Source organism: Eutrema salsugineum, unplaced genomic scaffold (genome assembly GCF_000478725.1).
Source record: "Eutrema salsugineum unplaced genomic scaffold, Eutsalg1_0 scaffold_3, whole genome shotgun sequence".
Lineage (NCBI taxonomy): Eukaryota > Viridiplantae > Streptophyta > Magnoliopsida > Brassicales > Brassicaceae > Eutrema > Eutrema salsugineum.
In genome coordinates this window covers 14,062,667-14,087,967 of record NW_006256756.1, presented here as the reverse complement: position 1 = coordinate 14,087,967, position 25,301 = coordinate 14,062,667, and the positions used below count along the sequence as shown (strand labels likewise).

Genomic DNA, 25,301 nt, shown 5'->3' with positions numbered 1-25,301 from the left:
GCTCCCATGTGACCCCCAAAAGCTGAACCATGACACTCTTGCAACACAGGTTGCATCTCCTCCTCAGCAAGACACCTTCTATAGAACTGATCTTTGTTCAGGACATAGAGGTAGGGCTCATCCCAATGGTATCTCTGGACATCTCTGAAGAATTTCTTCCTGTGGTAAGCATCTAATTCAGGTGGCTCCACTCCACAAGCAAGATAGTTCACTATGTCAGCAAACCAAGGCATACTCCTCTCTTGAATGCTCTCTACTTCTTCAAATTCCAAGTAGGAGTGGAGCACCATCAGTGATTCCTCAGGGAGGCTGTCATTGAGAGGTACTTCAGAATCAATCCTCAGCCTAGAAAGATGGTCTGCAGCTCCATTTTCTATCCCCTTTTTGTCCTGCACTTCCATATCAAACTCTAGGAGTAGAAGAACCCATCTTAACAGTCTTGGCTTGGCATGTTTCTTGGTCATCAGATACCTGAGGGCTGCATGATCAGTATATACAATGACTTTTGATCCCACCAGGTAGCTTCTGAATTTATCAAAGGCAAAGATTATTGCCAGCATTTCCTTCCCAGTAGTAGCATACTTCTCTTGTGCAGAGTCAAGTGTTCTACTGGCATAGTAGATAACATGTAGCTTCTTGTCCTTCCTTTGCCCAAGTACTGCTCCAACAGTAAAATCAGATGCATCTGTCATGACCTCAAAAGGAAGGGACCAGTCTGGTGCCTAGACTATTGGTGCACTGACTAATGCATCCTTGATCAACTTGAAGGCCTCTTCACATTCAGCATCAAAGATGAAATCCACTTCTTTACACAACAGCCTTGTCAAGGGCCTGGCAATTCTTGAGAAGTCTTTGATAAATCTTCTGTAAAACCCTGCATGCCCAAGGAAACTCCTTATTCCTTTGACTGAAGTGGGAGTTTGCAGATTCACCATTACTTCAACTTTTGCTCTGTCAACCTCTATGCCCTTCTCAGATATCTTGTGCCCAAGAACTATTCCTTCCTGCACCATGAAGTGGCATTTCTCCCAGTTCAACACCAAGTTATGCTGCTCATATCTCTCCAAGACCTGTGACAAATTAGAGAGGCAATCCGAGAAGGAGGAGCCATAGACACTAAAATCATCCATGAACACCTCCACCTTCTCTTCAATAATGTCAGAGAAGATATGCATCATGCAACGTTGAAATGTAGCACGGGCATTACAGAGACCAAAAGGCATTCGCCTGTATGCAAATGTGCCATAAGGGCATGTGAATGTTGTTTTCTCTTGATCCCGGGGATCTATGGGAATTTGGAAGAACCCAGAGTACCCATCGAGAAAACAGAAGAAGGGGTGGTTTGCAAGCCTCTCTAACATCTGATCAATGAAAGGCAAAGGAAAATGATCCTTCTTAGAGGCTGTATTGAGCTTTCTATAGTCTATACACATTCTGTGTCCTGTGACAGTCCTAGTAGCTATCAGCTCATCCTTCTCGTTTTTAACCACTGTGATCCCACCCTTCTTGGGCACAACATGAACAGGAGACACCCATCTTGAGTCAGAGATTGGGTAAATTATCCCTGCCTCAAGAAGTTTTAGTATCTCCTTCTTAACCACTTCGTTAAGGTTGGGGTTAAGACGTCGTTGATGCTCAATAGAGGACATAGATTGGTCCTCTAGGTGGATCCTATGGGTGCAAATGTCAGGAGAGATCCCTCTAATATCAGCCTAAGAATATCCTATGGCTCTCCTGAACTTTCTTATCTCACTAAGCAATGCACTCTCTTGATGCTTTAATAAGCTATCATTGATGATTACTGGATATGTGGAGTTTAAGCCCAAGAAAGCATACCTGAGCCCTGTTGGTAGAGGCTTGAGCTCAACAGAGGGTGCATCAGCCTCATTCCAATCCTGGTCCAAGCTGCTTTGGCTGGTATCTGATCCTTTGATAGCAAAGACCTCAGAGCCACTTTGTTCCAGTTCCAAAAACCTTGTCTCAGGACCCAACTCTCTAGCATTGTCCAAATACAACTTGTACCCTTCACTTGCTTCTGCTAAGAGCCCATTGTCTCCTTGTTCTTGAGTTAGAGCAGCTTGAAGAGGATCCTCAGTGTTCAGCTCCTCTAGCAACTCATCAGCCAACTGATCCATTGTCTCCACATAGAAACATTGACCCTCAATGGTGGGTTTCTTCATCATCTCATTCACATCAAACTTGAGCTTTTCAGACCCAAGTTGAAGCTCTATTATCCCACCTCTCACATCAATTATGGCTCCTGCAGTGGCTAAGAATGGCCTGCCCAAGATAAGAGGATCTACTGGTTCCTCATCCATTTCCAGCACAACAAAAACTGTTGGAACCTCAAAACCACCAATCTTGACAGGTAGATCTTCCAACATACCAACAGGCAATCTAACAGATCTATCTGCAAGGATAAGAGAAATCCTTGCAGGTTTGAAGACTCTAAAGCCCAGCTTCTTTGCTATGGAGAATGGCATCAAGCTGACTGATGCTCCTAGATCACAAAGACATCCAGAGAATAGAAGAGGTCCAATGGCACAAGGGAGTGTGAAGCTCCCTGGATCAGTTAACTTCCTTGGAATGGACTTCTTCTGCATGATAGCACTGCATTCATGACTTAGTACCACCATGCCTTGAAGCTCGTTTGTCTTGTTCAGGATGGCATCCTTCAAGAACTTCCCCATCTTTGGCATCATTAAGAATGCATCAATGAGAGGGATTGTGAGTGGTGTCTACTTGAGTGCCTTCTCAAATACAGCTCTTGCCTTGTCCACAAGTTACTTCTTAAACCTCCCTGGGAATGGGAGCTTGGGTTGGTATGGAGGTGGTGGCACATATACCTTTTCTGGTTCTGGTTCCTTTGCTACCTCTTTACCCTTTTCTATCCTTGGTTTCTCAGCAACTTGATCTTCTTTTAAGGCTGCCTCCCCCTCAGTTTGATCATTGTCCTCAATGATCACATTGTTGTTCTCAATACCAGGTAACTCCTTTCCACTCCTCAGTGTAATGGCCTTAGCAGAATCCTTGGGGTTGGGTTCTGGTTTTCCAGGTAGGTGACCTTGGTTCCTTGAGCTTGATGCCTGGTTTTGCTTCAGTTCCTTGATTTCCTGCTCCATGGCTGCATTCTGGCTTGCAAAGATCTGTTGACCTGAAGTAGTTGTTGCAGAATACCAACCATATCTGTCCCCATCTGTGGCTGCTGCTGAACCATTGGTGGCTGAAACTGTTGTTGAACCGGCGCCTGTTGTTGGAACTGTGGTGGACCAAACCCTGGTGGTGCCTTTTGCTGCTGTGAACTGAAACCAGTACCCTGAAATGGTTGCTGTTGCTGACCAAAACTCTGATTCTGACCAATCTGATTCTTGGGTTGGAATGACCCTTGAAAGTTGTTCTTGGGAACAAAGTTCTTTGGAGCTTGAGAATTGAGATAGACCTGGTCTTGTGGGTTAGCTACATTGGTGTTCCTGTAGGAAAGGTTTGGATTGGCATTACCATACTGATATCTCTGGAACCTCTGATTCCCAATGTAGTTGAGCTCCTCTTGGGTAAGACCGTCTTCACTTATGTTCTCAAAGATTTGAGAAGGTTCCTCATACTCTCCAACAAAATGCATTGGCTTCTGAGTGGTGATTTTCAGCTTGTCCAATTCACTTCTCAACTCCTTAACTTCCCTAGAGAGCCTCTGTTCTGAGCTTGAACCTTCAGATCTATTTGATATGTCATAGTTTTCACCTTAAGTATCATTGCTCAGTGCTAAGTTCTCCACTAGCTCTAAAGCAGCATGTATCTCCTTTCCCAGAAAGTTCCCATTGGAAGCAGTATCCAGCTGGTTTCTAATCTTGGGAAGAGCTCCTCTATATAGTGTGCTTAGAAGGGAAGCCTCACTAAACCCATGGTGTGGGCATTGGTTTGTGTAGCTCTTGAATCTCTCATATGCTTCACCAAAACTCTCATTGCTGTGCTGAGTGAAGCTAGAGATTTGGTTCCTCAGTTTTGTAGTTCTTGAGGTGGAGAAGAACTTAGACAGGAAAGCGTGCTTGCATTGCTCCCAGGTTTGAATGGAGCCTCTTGGAAGATTCTTTTCCCATTGGTGGGCTTTGTCACCAAGACTGAATGGGAATAGTCTTAGCTTGAAGCTATCTTCTGAAACTCCATTAATCTTGGTCAGATCACACACCTTATCAAATTGATCCAAGTGTTCCAAGGGATCTTCAATTGATAACCCATGGAACTTTGAGTTCTGGACCATATTCAGCAATGATGCCTTTACTTCAAAGTTGTTGTTTTGCACAGGTGGTGCCTGAATTCCAGCTCCATACTGATGAGCATTGGCCCTGTCATTCTCTCCAACATAGACTTGGGGTTGCTCATATCTTCTTTGTTGGTGTTGGAAGGGCTGGGGTTGGTGGTGCACCTGTTGTCTTTGCTGTACATTGGCCTGATGCCTCTGTTGATGAGCTTGAGCTTGTTCCTGGTGGACATAAGCTTGTTGGTGATGCACCTGTTCCTGATGAACATTACCCTGATTCAACCCTTGACCCACTCCATTACCAGCTCCATTACCGTGAGCCTGTTGCTCCTGATGTGGTTGTTCTATATCTACCACGTGATCTCTTTGTTCTGACATCTCAGCCTGATCAATATGTCTACCACGTCTGTCCCTTCTCCTCCTTGGTACCAAAAGATTGATATTGTCGTTGAGGGGGATAGGTGGACCACAGCTTCTTGATCTAGACCTGGTGTTCATACACCTGAAATCACAAACAGAACTTGAAAGTAATCAGTAAAAACAAGAAAGTAAGCACTTGATCTCAAGAACAGATCATAGCTTAATGCTAAACAACCACAATTTGGCAACGGCGCCAATTGATAACTAAGAGTTTTCAAGGCTCTTTAAAGAGGTTATCAATCCTCTGTCTTGTAGTACAAGGGGTTTATCAATCCAGATGTGGTGTTAGACACTAAACTATGTGATCAGGTTCTTAATTCAAGCAAACAAGAGTGGTTTTGATTATCTAAAGACAACTACAAACTTAAACAGGATTAAAGACTAATGAAATGGTTAAACAAGAATTAAACAATGACAAATGATGAGAATGTATGAATGATGATGATAAAGGTCTTAGACATGATAGTGGATTAGGGTGCCTTCAGTGATAAACTAATGAGCTAATGAATCATATGATCAAGCAAACCATTCAACAAAAACATCTTTAATTAAGTTAATCCTCTCATGAAGGTATTAACTCCTATGCTAAAACAGTTTCTAACCCAATCATCATCACTGAAACATGAGTTAACAAGCATTAAGAATCAGTTTAATCTGTCATTTAAGCATATAGACAATCATTCCCATGATGAATAACACTTAAACCTCTAACAACCTTGGTTCAGGCATTTCATCAAACACCTTTGGTGCATGAAATGCCCAGAATCTAGACCACATATGATTTGTATGGATCTAGCATAGAGAACAAGTTGTAGAGAATGGAATATGCATGATCTAACCCCTAAGCTCACTAATCTACCACTTAATATGGGATTACTCACTAATCATGATCAATACACTAGATCCTTTGCAAGATGTGTTGTTAATCATGATTAGAAGTGTGATTTGATGATAAGAAATGATAGAACAAGATGGAAAAGACTCTCTAAATCAATTTTAAACTCAAAAGCAAAGTGTAACAAGTGGTCTTTCACAAAATGGGAAAAGAGATTAAAAATGGATCAAAGGTCCTCTCCAAATTAGGTCTAAAAACTATATATAGATGTCTTGGGCGAACCGGGTCAACCCGGAACTAACCGGGTACTGACCCGGTCTTGGTGGATAAAGATGAGTTTTCCACGGTCAAGTGTGTTCTTGGTGTGGTCGTGGCAACTTGACCGTGTCAAAGTCTTGTTCGCGTGTTCTTGGTTGCATCTTGGTGCTGCAGTCTAACAAGTCTCGTCCAAAACCCGTGGCAAGTGGTCGTGTCAAACGTCGAAGGTTTGTGAAAAGTTGCCACGGTCAAGCCCTAGACCGTGGCATTCTGACCGTGTCAATCGCCAAAGGTGTGTAAAAGTTTCCACGGTCAAGTCTTAGACCGTGGCATTCAACCGTGTCAAATGCCGAATGCTTGTAAAGTCCTTCCCAGCCAAATGTCTCTTTGCCACGGTCAAGTGTAGACCGTGGCATGAAGATCGTGTCAATCGCCGAAGGTTTGCAATTAAGTGCCACGGCCAAGTGTGGACCGTGGCATTCCATTGCGGCATGTTTCACTTAGCTCGTGTCGGCTGTTTGGACCACTTCGCATTTCGGAGAGTGTAAATTCTGAGATACTTGTCCGAATTGAGTGATTCCGGTTGCAGAGGACAGAGAACTCATATATCTCCAACTTCGGTAAAGGAAGCTTCGGTGCTTGGGAAGTGGAAGGCTTCCTGGAGGGCTCATCTTTGCACGATCAGAGAGAGGCGTCTAGACATATGTCTATTCCGGAGACCGTATCTTCCTTCTCATAGCTCCGAATTGAACGATCTCGGACGTTATGGAAAGAGGACCCAAATGTCTCCGATTCTCATTAAAGGCTCCGGAAACTGAATCGGCCTGGAAGTGAACCGTACTTCGTATTATTCAGAGCTCATCGGCTTGGTCCAGAACAGCAGCGAGACAGGAGTTTCTTCCGCCGAGCTTAACTTTCTGCTCACGTGTCCGAATTGAGTGATTCCACTTGTTATGGAACCGTGATCCAACCCTCTCCAACGTTGATGAAGCACCCGACATCTGAATCGGACCGGAAGGTTCCCCTGACATGCCATTTTGGAAAGGGGTCTGCACTCGGAGATTTTGGCCGAGGAAAACCTTCCTGGTCAGCGAGAATGGCCGAGAACCTCCTTTCAAGCTTTGATCACCATTTCTCTTCCTGGATTCACCTCTTCAACTCCAAATAGCTCCAAATGCACCTGATAAAAACTCAAAACATGCAAAGAATCATTGGGACCTAATGCATCTCCTAAGTCCTAAAACAAACCCTAAGGACCTAAAATGCATGAAATAAGATATGCTTTGGAGTGAAATATACAACCTAAATGATGCAAATTATGAACATATCAGGTTTAGGCCAAGAATCTCTTAAAAAGTTTAAGAATTGAAAAAGGTGTTCTATCTCCTAAATCTCCAAGTCTTTTGGAAGAGAAGAGAAGAAGGAGTTTTGATCCAAAAAGTGCATTTTGTTTCTTTAAAAAGTGCATTTTGTTTCTTTAAAAAGCGTTTTTGTAGCAAAAACGGAAAATTTCCGGGAATTTTTAAGTTTACGGGAACTTACCTTACTTGTCTTGCACGCAAAGGAGGTTTAAAACTTACGGAAAATCTTAACGTGCTTTACCGGGAATGCTCCGACAATCACCGGGAATCACCGGGAATCACCGGGAAACACCAGGTAACACCGGTGGTGGAGTAGCGGAAGCTAATTAACGAAGAGTAACACGAAATCCCGAAGAGTTCCGGTAACGATTCGTCTCTTAACTCGTGAAGAACGTAAAACGAACGAAGGTTAGGTTTTGAGAGTGCTCCTCTCAGCGCTAAGCAAGGCAAAGCTCTTTGGGAAACTTGAGTTTCCTCTTTTTGGTTTTTTTTATTAATCTTATCAAAAAGTCTGAATCAAAAACAAAAGCCTAGAATCCTTTATATAGCCTCGGACAAACCCTTAAGCTATTTAAGATTCCTAATTGGAAAAGGAAAAAACAATTAAAAGGAAATTATGAAAGAAGACATAAAACTTGAAGGACACGTCAAAACTTAAACACCTAAACGACGTGAACTTCCTAAAAGGATAAAGATGCTCTGCATCAGGTCCCCCCGGGTGGAGAGAGATTTGTCCTCGAATCTGGAGCCTCATTTTCACCGTGATAAGGAAAAAATGTGCTTAACGTTGAAGACGTCGGAAGTACGAACGTCGGCAGGAAGACGCAATCTGTATGCATTCTCATTGATGCATTCTAATACTTCCACGGGTCCAATCTTGCGAGACCGAAGCTTGTTGTACTCACCAGACGGCATTCGTTCCTTAGATATAGCCACCCACACGAGATCACCCGGATTAAACACCAGTTCACGACGATGTTTGTCTGCATCTGCTTTATACGAAGCATTAGAAGCCTCGAGGAAAGTACGAGCCGCTTGATGAACTGTTTGTACGTTGTCGACAAAATCAATAGCTTGACCATTTAGACGATTGCGATCAGGTAGAGGAACTTAATCCAACGGACAACGCGGAATGATGCCGTAAACAACCTTGAAAGGACAAAAACCCAAACTGCGATTGGAGGCATGGTTGTGAGCAAACTCAGCGATACAAAGCTTCGATTCCCACGATTTGAGATTATCTCCTACAAGACTGCGAAGCATATTCCCCCAATAACGATTGGTAACCTCTGTTTGCCCATCGGTCTGAGGGTGATATGCAGTACTCATATCAAGACTTGTTCGAAGAAGTTTCCACACCGATCTCCAAAAATGACTCAGAAAACGAGTGTCGCGATCCGACACAATGGACGTGGGCAACCTATGAAGGCGATAAACCTCTTGGAAGAACAGAGACGCCACACGAACTGCATCAGTCGTTTTCTTGCAAGGAATAAAATGAGCCATCTTCGAGAATCTGTCCACGACAACAAAAATAGAGTCATTGCCTTTTTGTGTCCTTGGAAGGCCGAGAATGAAGTCCATACTAATATCGGTCCAAGGCTGAGTTGGCACAGGCAAAGGTAAATATAACCCAGCATTTGATGCAGAACCCTTTGCTTGTTGACAACTACGACAGCGTTCGACAAAACGTATAACGTCACGACGCATAGAAGGCCAAAAGTAAGAGTTTGTGACGAGTTGCAACGTACGGTCCCTTCCTACATGTCCCTCATCATGCAATTCCTTGATAATTTGAAGTCGCAGACTGCTTTCAGGGATGCAGAGTTGATTTCCGCGAAACAAAAAACCCTCATGAAGGTGAAAGTCTGTCGAATTACCAAGAGAAACTTCACCTAAAATCCGAGAAAAAAGGGATCCGAACAATAAAGATCTGCCAAATTTGCAAACCCTGGAACCGATGTGTGCATCGTCACGACCAAAGCATGCCGTCTACTAAGAGCATCTGCCACACGGTAAGTTTACCAGCTTTGTGGAGAATGGTGAACGTAAACTGCTGTAAGAATGTGATCCATGTTGCATGGCGAGAAGAAACTTTGGCCTGACTATCAAGATGTTTGAGCGCATCATGATCGGTGAATAATATGAACTCGCGGTGAAACAGATAGTGCCTCCAGTGTTTAATTGCTTGAACCACCGCATAAAATTCAATATCATACGTACTGTAGCGTATACGAGCACCGGACAGCTTCTCGCTATAATAAGCAATGGGACGCCCCTGCTGACTTAATACAGCAATGCCCAATTTAGATGCATCACAATGGAGTTCACACGCCTGAGTGAAGTCGGGCAAGACAAGGATGGGGGCTGATGTAAGTTTGTCCTTTATCGTTGCAAAAGCAGTTGACGCCGCATCCGTCCAGGTAAATTTTCCCTCACGCATACAATCAGTAATAGGCGCCATAATGCTACTAAAATGAGGAACAAAACGACGATAAAAAGAAGCCAATCCATGGAAGCTACGAACTTCGGTAAGTGAACGCGGAACAGGCCAAGACTGGACGGCTTCCACTTTGTTTTTGTCCACCGAAAGTCCATCCTTGGAGACCATATATCCTAGAAACAAAACATGATCAGTACCCAGGTCACATTTGTGTTTCGCAACAAAGAATTGATCTCGCCTAAGAATGTCCAAAACGTTTCGCAAATGCTGGAGGTGATCGTCGAGGGAGGAGCTGAAGATTAGTATATCGTCGAAGTAGACGACGACAAATTTCCCAATAAAAGGCCGCAGAGCTTGATTCACAACACGCATGAACGTACTAGGAGCATTAGATAACCCGAATGGCATAACAAGCCATTCAAATAATCCTTCACGTGTTTTGAAAGCTGTCTTCCATTCATCACCGGGTTTAATTCGTATCTGGTGATATCCACTCTTGAGATCCAGCTTGGAAAAAATCGTAGCTTTGCCAATCTGATCAAGTAAATCGTCCAGACGCGGAATAGGAAAACGATAGCGTACTGTGATTTTGTTGATCGCGCGACTATCGACACACATTCGCCACGTACCGTCTTTTTTCGGGATCAACAACGCAGGAACCGCGCACGGATTAAGACTTTCGCGAATGTGTCCCTTGGCCAACAAACCCTCTACTTGACGTCGTAATTCCTTATGTTCCTGAGGGCTCATACGGTAATGAGATCGATTGGGCAATGTGGCACCAGGAACAAGGTCAATTTGGTGTTGTATGTCGCGCAAAGGAGGCAAACTCTCAGGAAGATCCTCGGGAAACACATCATGAAATTCTCGAATAAGCTCCGCGAACTCTGGTTTCAATGGTGGTGTGGACTTTGCGGGTTTAAGAGAAGTTGGAAGCAGTGCCAACAAAAATCCGGAGTTTTTAAACTCTGTTTCAAACTGAGAACGAGAGCACAGCAATAGTTGGTGGGAAGGCGACGATTTTGTTGGTAGTACGAGAACTATTTTGCGGCTATCGAACAGAAAACTGTATGTGTTTTTCTTCCCATTGTGACAAGTATCGCGATCATATTGCCACAGGCGTTCGAGGATGAGGTGACTAACATCCATAAGAGAAATATCACAATAGATGGTGTCCTTGTAGACGGTACCGATGGAAAATGAAACCAGAGTATGTTGGGTGATTTTCACATCAGTGCCTTCTGTAATCCAAGCAAGTGAATAAGGTGCTGGATGTTCGTCACGTCGCAATCCCAGCTTTTTAACAGCTTCTTCCGATACCACATTGCGGCTGCTACCTGAATCAATGACCAAGTGGCACAATTTCCCTTTAATCGTGCAGGTAGAACGAAAGATGTTCGTCCTTAGCCATGGCTCTTCATAACCCTGTGGTGCTAAGCAAATATGACGCATCATTAACGACAGTGCGTCTTTGTCGCCATAGATATGAACCTCTTCGACCTGATCCTCGTCGCCATTATCTGAACATTCATTGAGAGGGTCGCTGCCGTCTAAGAGTAAGCCTTGTCGCTGTTGATTTGGACATGCGGTTTGGCGATGACCTGCTTCACCGCAAGAGTAACACCGAAGGGCATTCGGACGATTTGATCGTCGAAGAGTACTGTCCTCTGTTGAAGCTCGGTTCTCCCCCATCTGCTTGTTCGAAACGTCAGTGAATCCTCCTGTAGGAGTCGATGGAATGGCATTGTCATTGTCTGCCCCTTGAGGACGAGTTTTCCATCTATTCGACGTATTCCATGAAGATTTAGCGCTGGACTGAGCTTCGAAGGCCACAGCTCGCCGATGTGCTTCGGCCAGTGTTGTCGGGTCGAATTGAGCAAGAGAATTTTGGAGTTGCGGACGAAGGCCACCAATAAATCGGGAAACCAATTGGATTTGTGTGTCGTGCAACTCATTGCGGGTTAAGAGTAAATAAAACTCTTCTGCATATTCATCAACAGTTCGAGTGCCTTGGCGGAGATTTTGTAGCCTGGTGAACATAACACGATCATAGTTGAGAGGAAGAAACTGAGTGCGAAGATGCTTTTTCAAATTTTCCCAGGTTGCAATCCGTGTTTTTCCCAAACGAGTTCTGTTGGCTTTAAGTTGAAGCCACCATGATGCCGCACGACCTCTGAATCGGGTTGCAACAAGAGAAACTTGTCTGTCGGGTGGGACCTGTTTAAATTCCAGGACTTCTTCCACTGTAATAATCCAGTCGATCAGATCTTCCCCATGCAGACTGCCTTGAAATTCCGGGATATCGACTTTAAGGCCTGATTCCCACCTACGATCACCCATTGGATTGTTTTGGGGAAGTTTTCGGCCCTCCTGTTGGCGTTGTAGAGGTTGGTTATTGTCACCGTCATTGACGTTGTTGTTGCCAGCAACGATTCTGTTGTTAGCGGTGACTGCAGTGATTAGTGTTTGTTGATTCTGAGCAAGTGTTTCGCCTAATGCACGGATTGATTGTTGAAACGAGGCTTGGAGATTTTCCTGCATTGTTACCAGGGAACGTTGCAGATCAGCCATGGAGATATCTTCACGTAAATCCTTCTTTGGAGGCATGATGAATGTCTTTGACAAACGAATGAATCCAGAAAAGTCCCTGTAATCTGATACCAACTGGTGGAGTAGCGGAAGCTAATTAACGAAGAGTAACACGAAATCCCGAAGAGTCCCGGTATCGATTCGTCTCTTAACTCGTGAAGAACGTAAAACGAACGAAGGTTAGGTTTTGAGAGTGCTCCTCTCAGCGCTAAGCAAGGCAAAGCTCTTTGGGAAACTTGAGTTTCCTCTTTTTGGTTTTTTTTATTAATCTTATCAAAAAGTCTGAATCAAAAACAAAAGCCTAGAATCCTTTATAGCCTCGGACAAACCCTTAAGCTATTTAAGATTCCTAATTGAAAAGGAAAAAACAATTAAAAGGAAATTATGAAAGAAGACATAAAACTTGAAGGACACGTCAAAACATAAACACCTAAACGACGTGAACTTCCTAAAAGGATAAGGATGCTCTGCATCAACTGGGAAACACCGGGAAACACCAGGTAACTTTTGAAAAGCGGCGGAAATCCGAGTTCCTGTCTCAACGACCAACGGCTGCGGTCAGGAGACGCGCGACAGCGGCGATTGAGTGCTCGGCTGCGGTCACATTCTTGGTGCCGCGGTCGATGCTCCCTTGGCTGCGGGTCGTTTGGTCGCGACTGCGGCCCTTTCTCCTGCGGCCTTCGTCCAACTTTCAGGTCTTTACCGGGCCGAGCAGCTAAAAACTTATCCTTTTCTTCTTGGTTTTTCTAATTTTCTGATTTTTTGTGTTTTTGTTTTATAAAATATCTGAAACTTATAATAAAAAGAAAGCACAAATTGTAAAAAGGAAAAGAAAACTAAAAGAAAGAGTAGCTAAATGGGTTGCCTCCCATTAAGCGCTTTTGTTTTAAGTCGTTTAGCTCGACGTAGGTATGAAGAATCAGGCTGATTTAAATGGCACACCACTTGATGTGCCCTTATCAGTTCCGGTCGCTGGAGGTTTTACTTCTTCTCCTTGAGGAACCGTCTTCTTTCCTTTACTCTTCTTTCGGACCTTAACATTGTTTAAAACCCTTTTTGTGTTTTCGATCAGCTCCTGGATTTGGTCCTCACTAGTTTCTGTTGCAATCGGGTGGAATGATGATCTTGATCTTTGCAAAGGCTTTCGGCTTCTCCTTTTCTTTCTCTTTTGGCCGGTTTCCTTTGCTTGGAAAATCATCTAGGATAGTCGGATAAAACCTTCTGCGATCCACATTGAGGAAAACAGCATGCCGGTTTGCGTGATCGATTACTGCTCCTACGGTAGCTAGGAATGGTCTCCCAAAAATGAGTGGCCTCTCCTTGTCTTTATCCATCTCCAGGACTTGGAAATCTGCTGGAACAATCTTATCTCCCACTAGAACTTGTAGATCACAAATCGCCCCTTCAGTATCTTTTTGAGATGAATCTCCAAAAATAACCTTAACCGTCGATGTCCTTAAGGTTTTTATGCCCAATTTTTCGGCAAATGTCTTTGACATGATGTTGACATTGGCTCCGGAATCGCACAAGCAATCTGTGAACTTGATTCCTGAAATGAAACATTGGAAAACAAAACATCCCGGATCGTCGGCTTTTGTAACCCTTTGAAACGGTGATCGTTCAGGTACATTAAATGGTGGCTGCTTGGCATCGACATCCTTGTACAGTGGTACAAAGATTGGGGTTTCTTCTTTCTTTCCATTGGTTCTGGCCTCTTCTTCGGGCAATGTGGTTATGGCGTTGCAAAACCTCTTAGGGTTATGTTCAACTCTTCCTGGAAGAACTCCACTTTGCCTCTTCATAGAGTCGGCTGTTTGGGAACTTGCACGTCTAGCTTTTTGACGTGCGAAGATAAAGCTTCAAACTTCCCGTTCAAGTCATTGTACATGCAGTCAACTTTCACGTTCACGTCTTTAGATGCTTTTTCGTTTGTCATAACGAGCTGGTTGATGGACTGTTCAAGTCTACCGATTTGTGAAGCTAGCTGGTTCGTCGTGACTCCTTGCTGTTGTACAAATTGATTGTTAAAACCCATACCTTGGTAGTCGTATGGTTGTCGCGGTTGATATGGTCCTGTCCCTCCGAAGTTCCCACCTTGGAACTTGTTTTGGAAGGATTTCTGCTGTGGTGGGTAGTACTGATCTTGAGGATTCTCCACATTTGGATTGCGGTAAGAGAGATTGCTGTAGTTTGCATTCCGGAAGTTGTTGTTGAAACCATTGTTGAAGCGATTTTGATATGGTACTAGTGCTCCTACATAGTTCACCTCTTCTTCTTGAAAGGCTTGATTAATGTGATCGATATCACTGGGTCCTTCATCTTCTGCGCCATTGTTGGTCTCACAAGCATGGATTGGGCGATTGTTGCTCTTCAAAAGCTGGCTCATCATGTTCTTCAACTCGGTTATCTCCTTGATGTTTGTTCCGGTTTGCTTCGTCGAGCGATCGTATTCAGGACAATCATTGCTATTGGCTTGAGCCAAATTTTCGATGAGGGCTCTTCCTTGGGCTATCGTCTTTTGTCCAAAATCTCCATTGCTAGCTGTATCAAGTGAAATTTTGTATTTTGGTTGCAAACCTCGGTAAAATGTGCTCAGCAGGCTTGATCCAAGAAATCCATGGTGAAGGCAATCACGTTCGTACTCCTTAAAACGTTCCCAGGCTTCATAGAAAGATTCAGTCGGGCCTTGTTGAAAGCTTGAGATCTTTGTTCTCAACTGGTTCGACCTTGACTTAGTATAGAAGTGATTCAGGAAAACAGTTTTACACTCTTCCCAATTAGTAATCGATCCTGCAGGCAAAGATTTCAACCAACGGTGAGCTTTGTCTGCTAATGAAAAAGGGAACAACTTACACTTTAAATAGTCTGCTGGAACTTGGTTTGTTCTCATCATGCTGCAGATTTCTTCAAAGAGCTCGATATGGTCCATTGGGTGTTCGGAAGGGACTCCATGGAATTGGTTTTGTTTCACCAATGAGATGATTTGAGGCTTGACTTCAAACTCATTCTGGTTCGGAAATAGAACTTGAATTGCAGATCGGTTCTGAAAATTTTGAGTAGGTGCATCAAAATTAGCTATGTGATGGTTCCTGGCTTGTCTTCGGTGTTGATTTGCGGGCTGCACAGGGCGGTTAACGCGCCCATTCGGCTGCATTCCTTGGTGGTCACCATCGGCTGTATTGATGGGTGCATCAAGGTCTTCACATTCTTCTCTCTCGCGGTTTTGGTGGTTTCTTGGAGGAACCTCATTCTCCTCTCCATCGTGTCGAGCATGATCACCTCCTATGTGATCATTCTCTTCATTTTCTCCATGTTCGCACCCGTCTTGGTCCATATTTAAAGCTCGGTTAATAGGATCTCCAGGCTGGTCATCGTTGGCCATTCCTTGCGTTCGTCTAAGTCTTCGAAATTCTCTTTTGTGTCTGTCAATCTCGTCTAGAATTGGAATGTTTTCTACAGGTCTGCGCCTGGTATTCATGCAGTTCAGATAAAAACAAAAGAAGGGAAATATAATTCTGCAAAACTTTAAGAAAGAACTAGACATCAGGTGTCTAGAAAAAAATTAAAACAAGAAAATTAGCAAAAGGCAGCGAAACTAACCCCCGGCAATGGCGCCAAAAACTTGATGTCGTGTCAACTGCGTGAGGGAACAAGTTTTACCCTTATCAAAAACAAATGAAAGCCGCAAGTGCACAGCTAATCAATTGTAGTATTTAGGGATCGAATCCACAGAGATTTGTGTGCCTGGTATTCTTCTACGCTTTTTAACTTTATGTCTAGACTAGATTGGTTTTAAAGGTTGGTTGTTTATCACGAATTAAACTAAAACTTAAAGAAAGCAAATAAATCTATCCTATAAAGCAAGTAGAAAAATCGAATAGAGAGCAAGTAAAGCAAGTAAAATATCGAACTAAGGCAATTGAAATGCAGATCTAAATAAACAAGTAAAAATCGATTGGTTTGTAAACTATGGCTAAAAACGCTGAGCTTTTGGGAACTCTAAGGGATCATAATCGGTTTTGACACTAGGGTAGATAGATTGGGATTGACGGATATCGATATATAGGGTTCTAGAGCTAGAGTACGGCGGTATGACTACGTCACTGTCGTGATCATAACCAACTGTTTCTCGCAACCCTGACCAGTAGGTTTCCACTCTGCCCTTGAAGGGAGAGAACGCAAGAGCTGCACAAGGCTCGTCAATACTCACGATCTCGCCGCAGGTAGGTTTCCACTCCTACGGAAATATCGCCTGTTTCATTCTAGGGCTGATACTTAATGAAAACTTTCGCAACACTAACTATCTAGATCAGATACTAGGTGATCAATCAAGCATACATGCAATAACAACAAGAATAAACAGAGAACAAAGTTGAAATCCCAGATCTATAAACCTAGATGTCTTAATCGATTACGAGAGCCCCTTTCGGGAACCCTAAGCCCAACTCGGGATCTACTCAGACATGGCTGAGGTTGACATCATCATTAATAAAAGAAATCAAAAACAGTAAAGAAAAGAGATGAAGAAAGCTTCTCTATTGAAGAACTCGGACTTGAACAATCTTCTACAAAAATCGCATAAAAACGGCTAAAGGAAAAGGGTTTCTGTAAAGTATGAAGGGTTCTGTCTAAAAACGACCTAAATGACAAGTATTTATAAGTTTTCAATACTCCATGGTCTCTAGGGTTCCGGAATTGAGGCTGAGAATGACTTTGGGCTTCAGAAATATGGGCTTTAGTTTGGAGTTTGACGGCCGCGGTCTGGAGTGACGTAACCGCGGGGAATAGGTGGTTGGCTGCGGTCGGGTAGCTTCTGACCGCGGGAAATGGGCTGTTGGCCGCGGTCGCGTGACTTGCTGGCCGCCTTCGAGTGACTCCGGGGCTAATGGAATATCTTGAGATCCAACCGTTGGAATATCTCCAAACTAAGTGCATTTAAAAGCTGGTTGATTCTTCTATAAGTTGTCCAATTTTGAGGGTGATCAGACGGTGAGAAGGTCTTCGTCTCTCCATAAAAGTTATGACGGTCTGCATTTATCCAAAAGAGTCTTTTTGTTCCAATTTGTGCCTCTTTATCCCAAATTATCTGAAAAGTCTTTTAAAATCCGAAAACATAGAAATCCTTTGAAAACCTTTGGAAATGGAGTAAAAACACCTGTAAAAGATATTAAAGTGATCCATAAGAATGATCAAAATCCGGTGTTATCAACAGGTTGTGAAACCATAATTCCATAGATGAATACTTGTAGCCTTGGCTCAAATAATTTCGGCTTCTAAGACTCTTTAGGCTTTTGGTTTCCCTTCCTTTCTCTTTTTTTTTTTTGAATGGGAAGTTGTCTTTTGAAATAGAGTCTTAGGGAGCTCGAAATTTACCTTTAGGAGTGAGCTTTCAGAGGCATGTGAGGCTTGATAAGATTGCATGGTACACTTCTTCCTGGTTTCATTAAGTTCTTCTCTAGAGGGACTGAAAACTATGTTGTTCCTCCCTCTCCGGCGTTTTTGTACATACCTGCCGATAAAAACTTAAGAGAGAGTGCATGAACTTCGAACATAAAATTTTGGGTTAAGGGTGTGGTACCAGCTTAAGATGAACTGGCCATCTAGGACAACGAAGAGTGATAACAATAAGGTAAAGATGTCCTAGATGTATATCATTATTCCTTTCTAAAACCATTGATAAGAAAATTAGATGTCAAGATTAGGTCCAAGTAAAATGAGCTCGTATATCCTGTCAGAATTAATCTCCATGAATAGAAGTTCTTTGGTGGGATTTAGTAGTGTAGATACTCTAGCTACCGCATAGTCTATAACTAAACCTTGAAAGAGCTTTTTTTATAAACGAATGGTATAGAAGCAAACAAGTTCATTATCATCATTGATTTTGTCATCATTCCCTCAAAACGTACTTGACCTTTGAAAAGACATTTTGAAACTCAAAAGGGTTTTGAAAAGTTTTAAGAAAACCAAAAAAATTGAAAAAATTTAAAGAAAAATGCAGAATGCAAGGGCTCATGCAAAAAAGGGTGATCAGTAAGGGATGGAATCCTCCCCCAGACTTAAATCACACTGTTCCCAGTGTGAAATAAATCAGGTAAGGATGAGAAATAGAGTATGTAAGAATTGTAAAGATCAAGAAAAATAAACTTACCTGGTGTTGGTGATGGATTGTGAGGTGGTTTGTGGAGGTAATATGACAGTGAATGGTGGATGGTGGTTGATGTGGAGTGGTGCTTGAATCAAGTAGAGGTGGAAGTGGCCAAGGGTGGCCGGATTGTGCTTGGCCGCAGGTCAGGCTATCACGGCCACTGAAAAACTCTTCCTGGCCACGGCTGAAAGCTCCTCAGCCACGGTCAGCTCTTTTTCTTCTTTTTTTGTTTTGTTTTTTGATGCATACTAAGGCATGTATATAATAGAAACAAAACTTCAATAGAAAAAGAACATTTAAATAAATAGATAAATACCTAAATGGGTTGCCTCCCATCAAGCGCTTTGGTTATATCGTCTTTAGCTAGACTTGTTGCAAAGAAAACGACTTAGTTCAAATAAGATCTTGTCCTAAGACAAGTCTTTTTTCGAAATCTTCCTGGTCTCTCTAGCAGGTTCTTCATCACTCCAGAGTTCTTCTGGTTCGAATGCTTGTGCCTTGTGCTTTCCTCCTTTGCTCTTAAGTTGTGTAGTTTCATAGAAGATATCCTTGTAAATATTTGCAAAAGAAACTCTCCGGTTGGGCCAATCCATGATGGCTCCAGCAGTTGCTAAGAAAGGCCATCCAAGGATTACCGGATATGAGTCATCTTTGGTCTTTACTATGTAGAGATCGACAAGTGCTAGGCAATTTCCAATCCTTATATGAATGTCTCGGGCTATCCCTCTTGGAGTTGCACTTGAATCATCTGCTAAGCTAATCTTCGTCCTTGTTGGAGGTGAAAACCGCACCCCCGGTTTTCTCCGGTACAAACCAAGATCGGCATGAATTAAGACCGGTTAACGAAGGAATTTTACCGGGAAAATTGGGCCGAGCGAACTCCTGGGCCGCACTTGACCCATGAACGTGGAATCGGTGGAAATTTTTTAAAGGAATCGATAAAGTTCATAAGGTCGGCCGAAAAAGGAAATTTCTGAATGAAAATGGAAACTCTCGAGAAAAAGGAAAGTTCTCTCGGTCCCATATCGAGGGGAAACCTCGATGTACGCCAACTTAGAATGCATATATATAGGGCGAGGAATCGACACCAGAAGACAGAAGAAAATCCCAAGAGATCTGGAGACTGAGGACTCAAGATATTAACAGCCTCTTAGTTTCCATGAATCTTAGTTCGTTTATCATTCTCATAAATAAACTCAGATTTATTTTTCCGATCATAACTAAACCGAATTTCCAGTATAAGTTACTGTTTTTCCCCTTTGTGTGATATCGTATATCAACAATTGGCGCGTCAGGTAGGGGGCTTAACAGAAAAACACAGTTTTAAGATCAGAATACGGAAAAAATCAGATCGGCTATGACAGACTTACCCAATCCCGTCAACACCCCAAACGGGGATAATCAACCCCTCGGACAAGAGCACGAGAGGAATGCTCTCGGCAGCGGTGATAACCAACCTCCCGCAGAGGGAGCAGGGGGAACCCCTGTCGGTACCAGCATTGGCACATGGAACAGACGAGCACCCCCAACGAACTCCGGAGCCCTCAATGCCGAACTGCTCCTCCAAGCCTTTACTGCACAGTTCGTGGCCAGAAACAAAAGAAATGAGGAACGCTTCAGCCAAATGGCGACTCAGATCGCCGAACTCAATCAAACTCGAACTCCGCTGCGAGCACGCAACGTCATTGATGATCTCAACACCGAGAGCGAACCCACTGGGACAATGCGATCAGCTGCTCTCGGGTCAGCAAATGCCCCAGCCCTAACAGATCCAACTCGTTACGCCGAGATTGAGGCAATGAAAGTACAACTTTGCCAGACCACATCAAAAATTTATCGAGCAACGAGCACGGCTCCGGAGATCAATCGTGTAATCCCGGAGACATAAAAGACACCTTTTACTCCACACATCGCAAGCACACCCGTCCGACACTTGGAAAAGCTTAAGATCAAGACCTATGAAGGCAACATGGATCCGCACCATTTCCTAACCTCGGTCGAAATTTGTATGAATCGATATCAGTTTCGAACTACTGAGGAAAAAGACGCGGTACAATGCCAACTGTTTGTTGAAAGCCACGGTGGTATTGCTCTCGATTGGTTCTCTCGACTTGAAGGGAACTCGATAAAAAACTACAAGGAGTTAACCACAACATTCGTCAAGCACTTCTCAATGTTCATCAGACAGAACACGAAAAACTCCAAACTATGGCAGATCTCTTAAGGAGAAAACGAGAGCTTGCTTGACTTCATTCACTGCTTTAAAACGGTGGTCGCCCAAAGGACAATGAGTGACGAAGCTGCTCTCCAATGTCTACAAAAAGGAGCTTAGATCGAAAAAAGCTTATGAAGCGCGATAAAGCATAACCCACCCCTCACTTTAGAGGATGTGTTGCACCGAGCTAATACATACATAGCGGAAGAGCAGGAGGAAGCTGCCCACGACCGAAGTCGTATGCCTAAACAGATCGAGTACAAAGAGCGACCAAAAACCGATACATATGAGCCCCAGTCAGGTTACGGCAGAGGGTATGAGAACCGTAATAAGTTCTATACCAACACCATCAATGCAGTCCAGCATCCGGGAAAGAAATAGATCAATTATTACCGGACTGACGAGGATGACTCTTTGTTTTGCGAGTTCCATAATCGTAGAGGTCACAGCACCGAAGAATGCAGACATCTGAAAGAATACCTCCTCGCGCATTACCGAAAAGGGCAAATCTCGCTTGACGACCTCTGCCGTTCAACCGCACAGAGGACTAGGTCGCCCCGACCTAATAACACACAATACGATGGCCTAGCCCCAGCGAAGGACCTGCCAGCACTACCACCTCGTCCACCGATGTTACTACCGCTCAAAAATGCAACCGCGACAAACTGCCGCCAGAGAATCACGCCCCCAAAGCCAGAAAGTGCGTTAACATGATCATGGGAGCTATCGCAGCCTACAGTTACTCAGTTCGGGCAATTGATAGACAAGACTTTTTATGGTCTCAGGGCTATCAATCCCCTTGTCAATGTAGCACAAAGAGGTTTATCAATCCAAATGTGGTGTTAGACACTAAGCTATATGTTCAAGTTCTTAATTCAAGCAAACAAGAATAGGTTTTGATTAATCTAGAGACAACTATAAACATAAACAGGTTTAAAGACAAATGACAATGACAAATGATGTGAATATGATATGATGGAGGCATGAGATTCTAGACATGATAGTTGGTTAGGGTGCCTTGGTGTATAAACTAGAAATGCTAATGACAATGATGAGACATGATTCAAATGATTAAGAACTCTAATCTAGGTTAATCCTCTCATGAAGGTATTAACCCCTATACTAATCCATTTTCAAACCAAATTCCCATTTGTGAAACATGAATCAATATGCATTAACAAACAGCTCTTAATGATCATTCAAGCATTTAACAAATCATTCCCATGATGAAAAATTACTTAAACCTCTAACACAACTCTTTCAGGAATTTCATCAAACACTTTTGGTGCATGAAATTCCCAGAATCTAGATCTCAAGTGATTATCAAGGATCTAGCATAGAGAACAGCTGTTTAGAGAGATGAATCAATGAATCTAGCCCTAAGCACTCCTAATCTAACACTTTAGCACCCTAACCTACACATCTAAAACCTCATTAAGGTGACTACTCACTAATCATACTAATCTCTCTTAAACCTTTGCAAGTTGAGTAGATTAGCATGATTAATGATGAGAAATGGAGATGGAGATGATAGATTCAAAAGAAAACAGCTTTAAACCCCCAGATCTCTTTAAACTCTCTTGATTAAACACTCAAATAAAGATATTTCTCTTCTTAATGGAGTCTTTTCACCAAAGAGGCAAGAGACAAAGGGAATAAAACTTAGTTCTCCCAAAAAACCCTAGAAAGTATTTATACCTTCTTGAAAACGAACCGGGTCAGCCCGGAACAAACCGGGTCCTGACCCGGCTTTAATGGATAGAGTGGGAAAAGCTGCGGGTCGGTTCAGTATGTCCCAGGCCGCACACCTAAGTCGGAGTGATTTGCGAGTGATCGTGCGGCATAGATCCAGGCGCGGATGACTCGCATGCCTAAGTCGCACGATTGTGGACTTAGCATTTCTCTTGCTCGGGAGCTTCAGACCTCTTCCAGTGATAGTTTACCCGCACATTTCAACTCGCAGCATCAGCATTCAGGCGTTCATCTTCAGGCCTGCGGGCTAACCAAGTCGCAAGACCATCTCGCAGCATCCAGAGCAGCTCAGACCACTTCGCGTTCCGGAGAGTGTAACTCCTGTGATACTTGTCTGAATTGAATGATTTTGGTTGCAGAAGACAGAGGACTCATTTATCTCCAACTTTGATGAAGGAAGTTTCAGTGCTTGGGAAGTGGAAGGCTTCCTGGAGGGCACATCTTTGCAGTGCATGTACACGACCAGAGAGAGGCGTCTAGACATGTGTCCATTCCGGAGACCGTATCTTCCTGCTCATAGATCCGAATTGAATGCTCTCGGACGTTCTGGAAAGAAGACTCAAATGTCTCTGATTCTCATGAAGGACCCGGAAGCTGAATCGGCCTGGAAGTGCACCGTCCTTCGCATCCTTCAGAACTGATCTGCTCGGTCCGGAACACCTGCGAGATAGGGGTTTCTTCCGACGAGCTTATCTCTCTGCTCATGCGTCCGAATCCCACGATTCCACTTGCTATGAGACCGTGCTCCAATGCTATCCAACTTCTATGAAGGACCCGCCATCTGAATCGGACCGGAAGGCTCCCCGGACAGGCGATTTCTGAGACACGTTCATACCCGGAGATTTTGGCCGATGCACTTCATTCGCGGTACGTGTTTTGGTCGACAAAGTTCACCCGCGGTACATGGAAATGGCCGGTAAAACCTTCCTGGCCAGCGAGAATGGCCGATAATCTCCCAGGACCCAATTTTCCACTTTTTTCAAGCTTTGCTCACCATTCCACCTCCTGGATTCATCTTTTCAGCTCCATATTCACCTGATAGACACTCAAAACATGCAATAGACTCATTGGGACCTAATGCATCTCCTAAGTTCTAAAACAAACCCTAAGGACCTAAAATGCATGAAATAAAACATGATTTGGAATGATTTATGCAACCTAAATGATGCAAATTATGAACATATCAACTCCCCCACACTTGTCCTTTGCTTGTCCTCAAGCAAAAAGAGCAAATGAGAGAAAGAGGTTGTATGCAATGGGAGTTCACATTTTCTTTTTGAGAGAAGTGATCATAATGAGAATTCAAGTTCATGCTCAATTATGCAATGCAAAGTCATACTCAGATATATATCAACTCAGCAAGGAATCTCCACAAGTTCTTCTCTCTCTCAACTCTTTCACATTCATTAAGCTTTTATCAGGTGGATCTCATGATGCAAGGTTTAAACAAGCTGGCTTGGCTAGGGAGAGGCTATGAGATTAAAATGATCTCATCAGTGTTCAAGTGGGTTAAATGCAGCAAAGGGATCTCTTTATGAATGATCAAACTTTGGCAGAATGCTAAAGGTAAAAAGCAACCTATGCATACAAGGGCAAAGACTCATCACTCCCCACCCTCTACTCAAAGCTTCCTCTCTTGCTCAAAAACCTCACTTTTCACACTCATTTTCCTCTCACTAGGGGATTTGTTCTTCACTTTCACTCTCAAGTCTTGGAACTCAAACTTTACACAGCTCTTTATTTCTTTTACAACTTCTAGCCTCTTCTTTCTTTCTTAACAAAACATTGAGCCTTTGGCTTCTTTTCTTTCTTTTTCACTTAGAGGCTAGACTCTTCTTTTCAACAAACCAGAGCTTACTTTCTCAAAACACCAAGACTGACTTCTTTTTCTTTCATTCCCCTAGTTATTTTCACTCTCTCTTTCTCACTCATCTCACCTTTTTCCACTCACCAAAAAGTCTTTTCCCCCACACTTATTCCTCGCCAAAACTCTCAGTTCCTTGATGTTGGAACACAGCACTCAATGAGACCTGCCCTTGTCGCTCTAAACCTAACACTTTCTGCTAAGTTTGATCCAAGGTGGCCTTTCAATTCACACACAAACATTGGCTTAAAAGAAGGATGGGTTCAAGGTATGGGAACTGATCCATGATGTGGATTCAGCTACTTGAGCTAAGGAAAAGAATGGTAAAAACAGTGGTTCTAGCTCAAGTATGTATATTGGTATCCACAAGCTTTTTCAAACAATGCATTACAAGATATTTTCAGGTCAAGTTCAAGGTTTCCACTTAATTAGAGTTGAGTTCAATTCAAACTTGCTTCTCAGATTCAAATCATTTCAGACTTTGCAAGCATAGAAAAAGATTCACAAGCATATTCAATTCAAGTTCTCAAAGTGATGTACTCTCTAAAAAACCTATCATTACTCCTTGCAAGATGCAACCTACATGCAAATGCAATCTAGACTCAATCCTAAAAATGAGAATGCAACTACATGCTCATTTTTTTTGTGAAAAGTTTTCAGATTTTTCCATTTTTTTGGTTTTTATATGCACTTAGATGAATATGCACTAGAATGTGACTCAAGACTCAAAGTGTAAAATAAGAAAATAGAAAACATGATTAGTAAAGGATAAAACTCCTCCCCCACACTTAAATAACACAGTCCCTTGTGTTATAAAAGTATGAGAAAGAAGTGAAACCAAAGCAAACAGGCAAAATGCAAAAGAAAAAGAAAGTCTACATGCTATTTACAAGGTTTTGAGTGTTACCTAGTGGCTGTTGAAATCAGACCCCAATGAGTAGGAGGGGTTCGATGTGTGGCCTGGTCATCCTATGTCTAACCCGCACTCCTATCCCGCAGCTTCTGTTACTTAGCATTTTGGCCGTTCATCTTTTGCTGCGGCCTGGCCATCCTCTGTTCTGACCCGCACAACCATCTCGGAGTAATTCCGAGTCTGCTGCGGGTTGGTCTTCTTTACTCCCAGGTAGCACGCTTATCTCGCAAGGTTTGGGACTTAACCTCCTT

The 25,301-nt window shown here is 43.1% G+C and overlaps 1 protein-coding gene and 2 non-coding genes across 3 annotated transcripts; 2 read left to right on the top strand and 1 right to left on the bottom strand.

Moving 5' to 3' along the window:
* Nucleotides 1–3,893: 3,893 nt before the first annotated feature.
* LOC112085550 lies at nt 3,894–4,000 on the top strand. Its single transcript, XR_002898853.1, has one exon. It is a non-coding gene; the product is annotated as a small nucleolar RNA R71 (small nucleolar RNA).
* A 5,101-nt stretch (nt 4,001–9,101) lies between these two features.
* On the bottom strand, nt 9,102–12,179 carry LOC112085464. Its single transcript, XM_024154679.1, has one exon. It carries the CDS (start codon nt 12,177–12,179, stop codon nt 9,102–9,104), a length of 3,078 nt encoding a protein of 1,025 aa, XP_024010447.1.
* A 2,594-nt stretch (nt 12,180–14,773) lies between these two features.
* LOC112085782 lies at nt 14,774–14,879 on the top strand. Its single transcript, XR_002899079.1, has one exon. It is a non-coding gene; the product is annotated as a small nucleolar RNA R71 (small nucleolar RNA).
* Nucleotides 14,880–25,301: the final 10,422 nt, after the last annotated feature.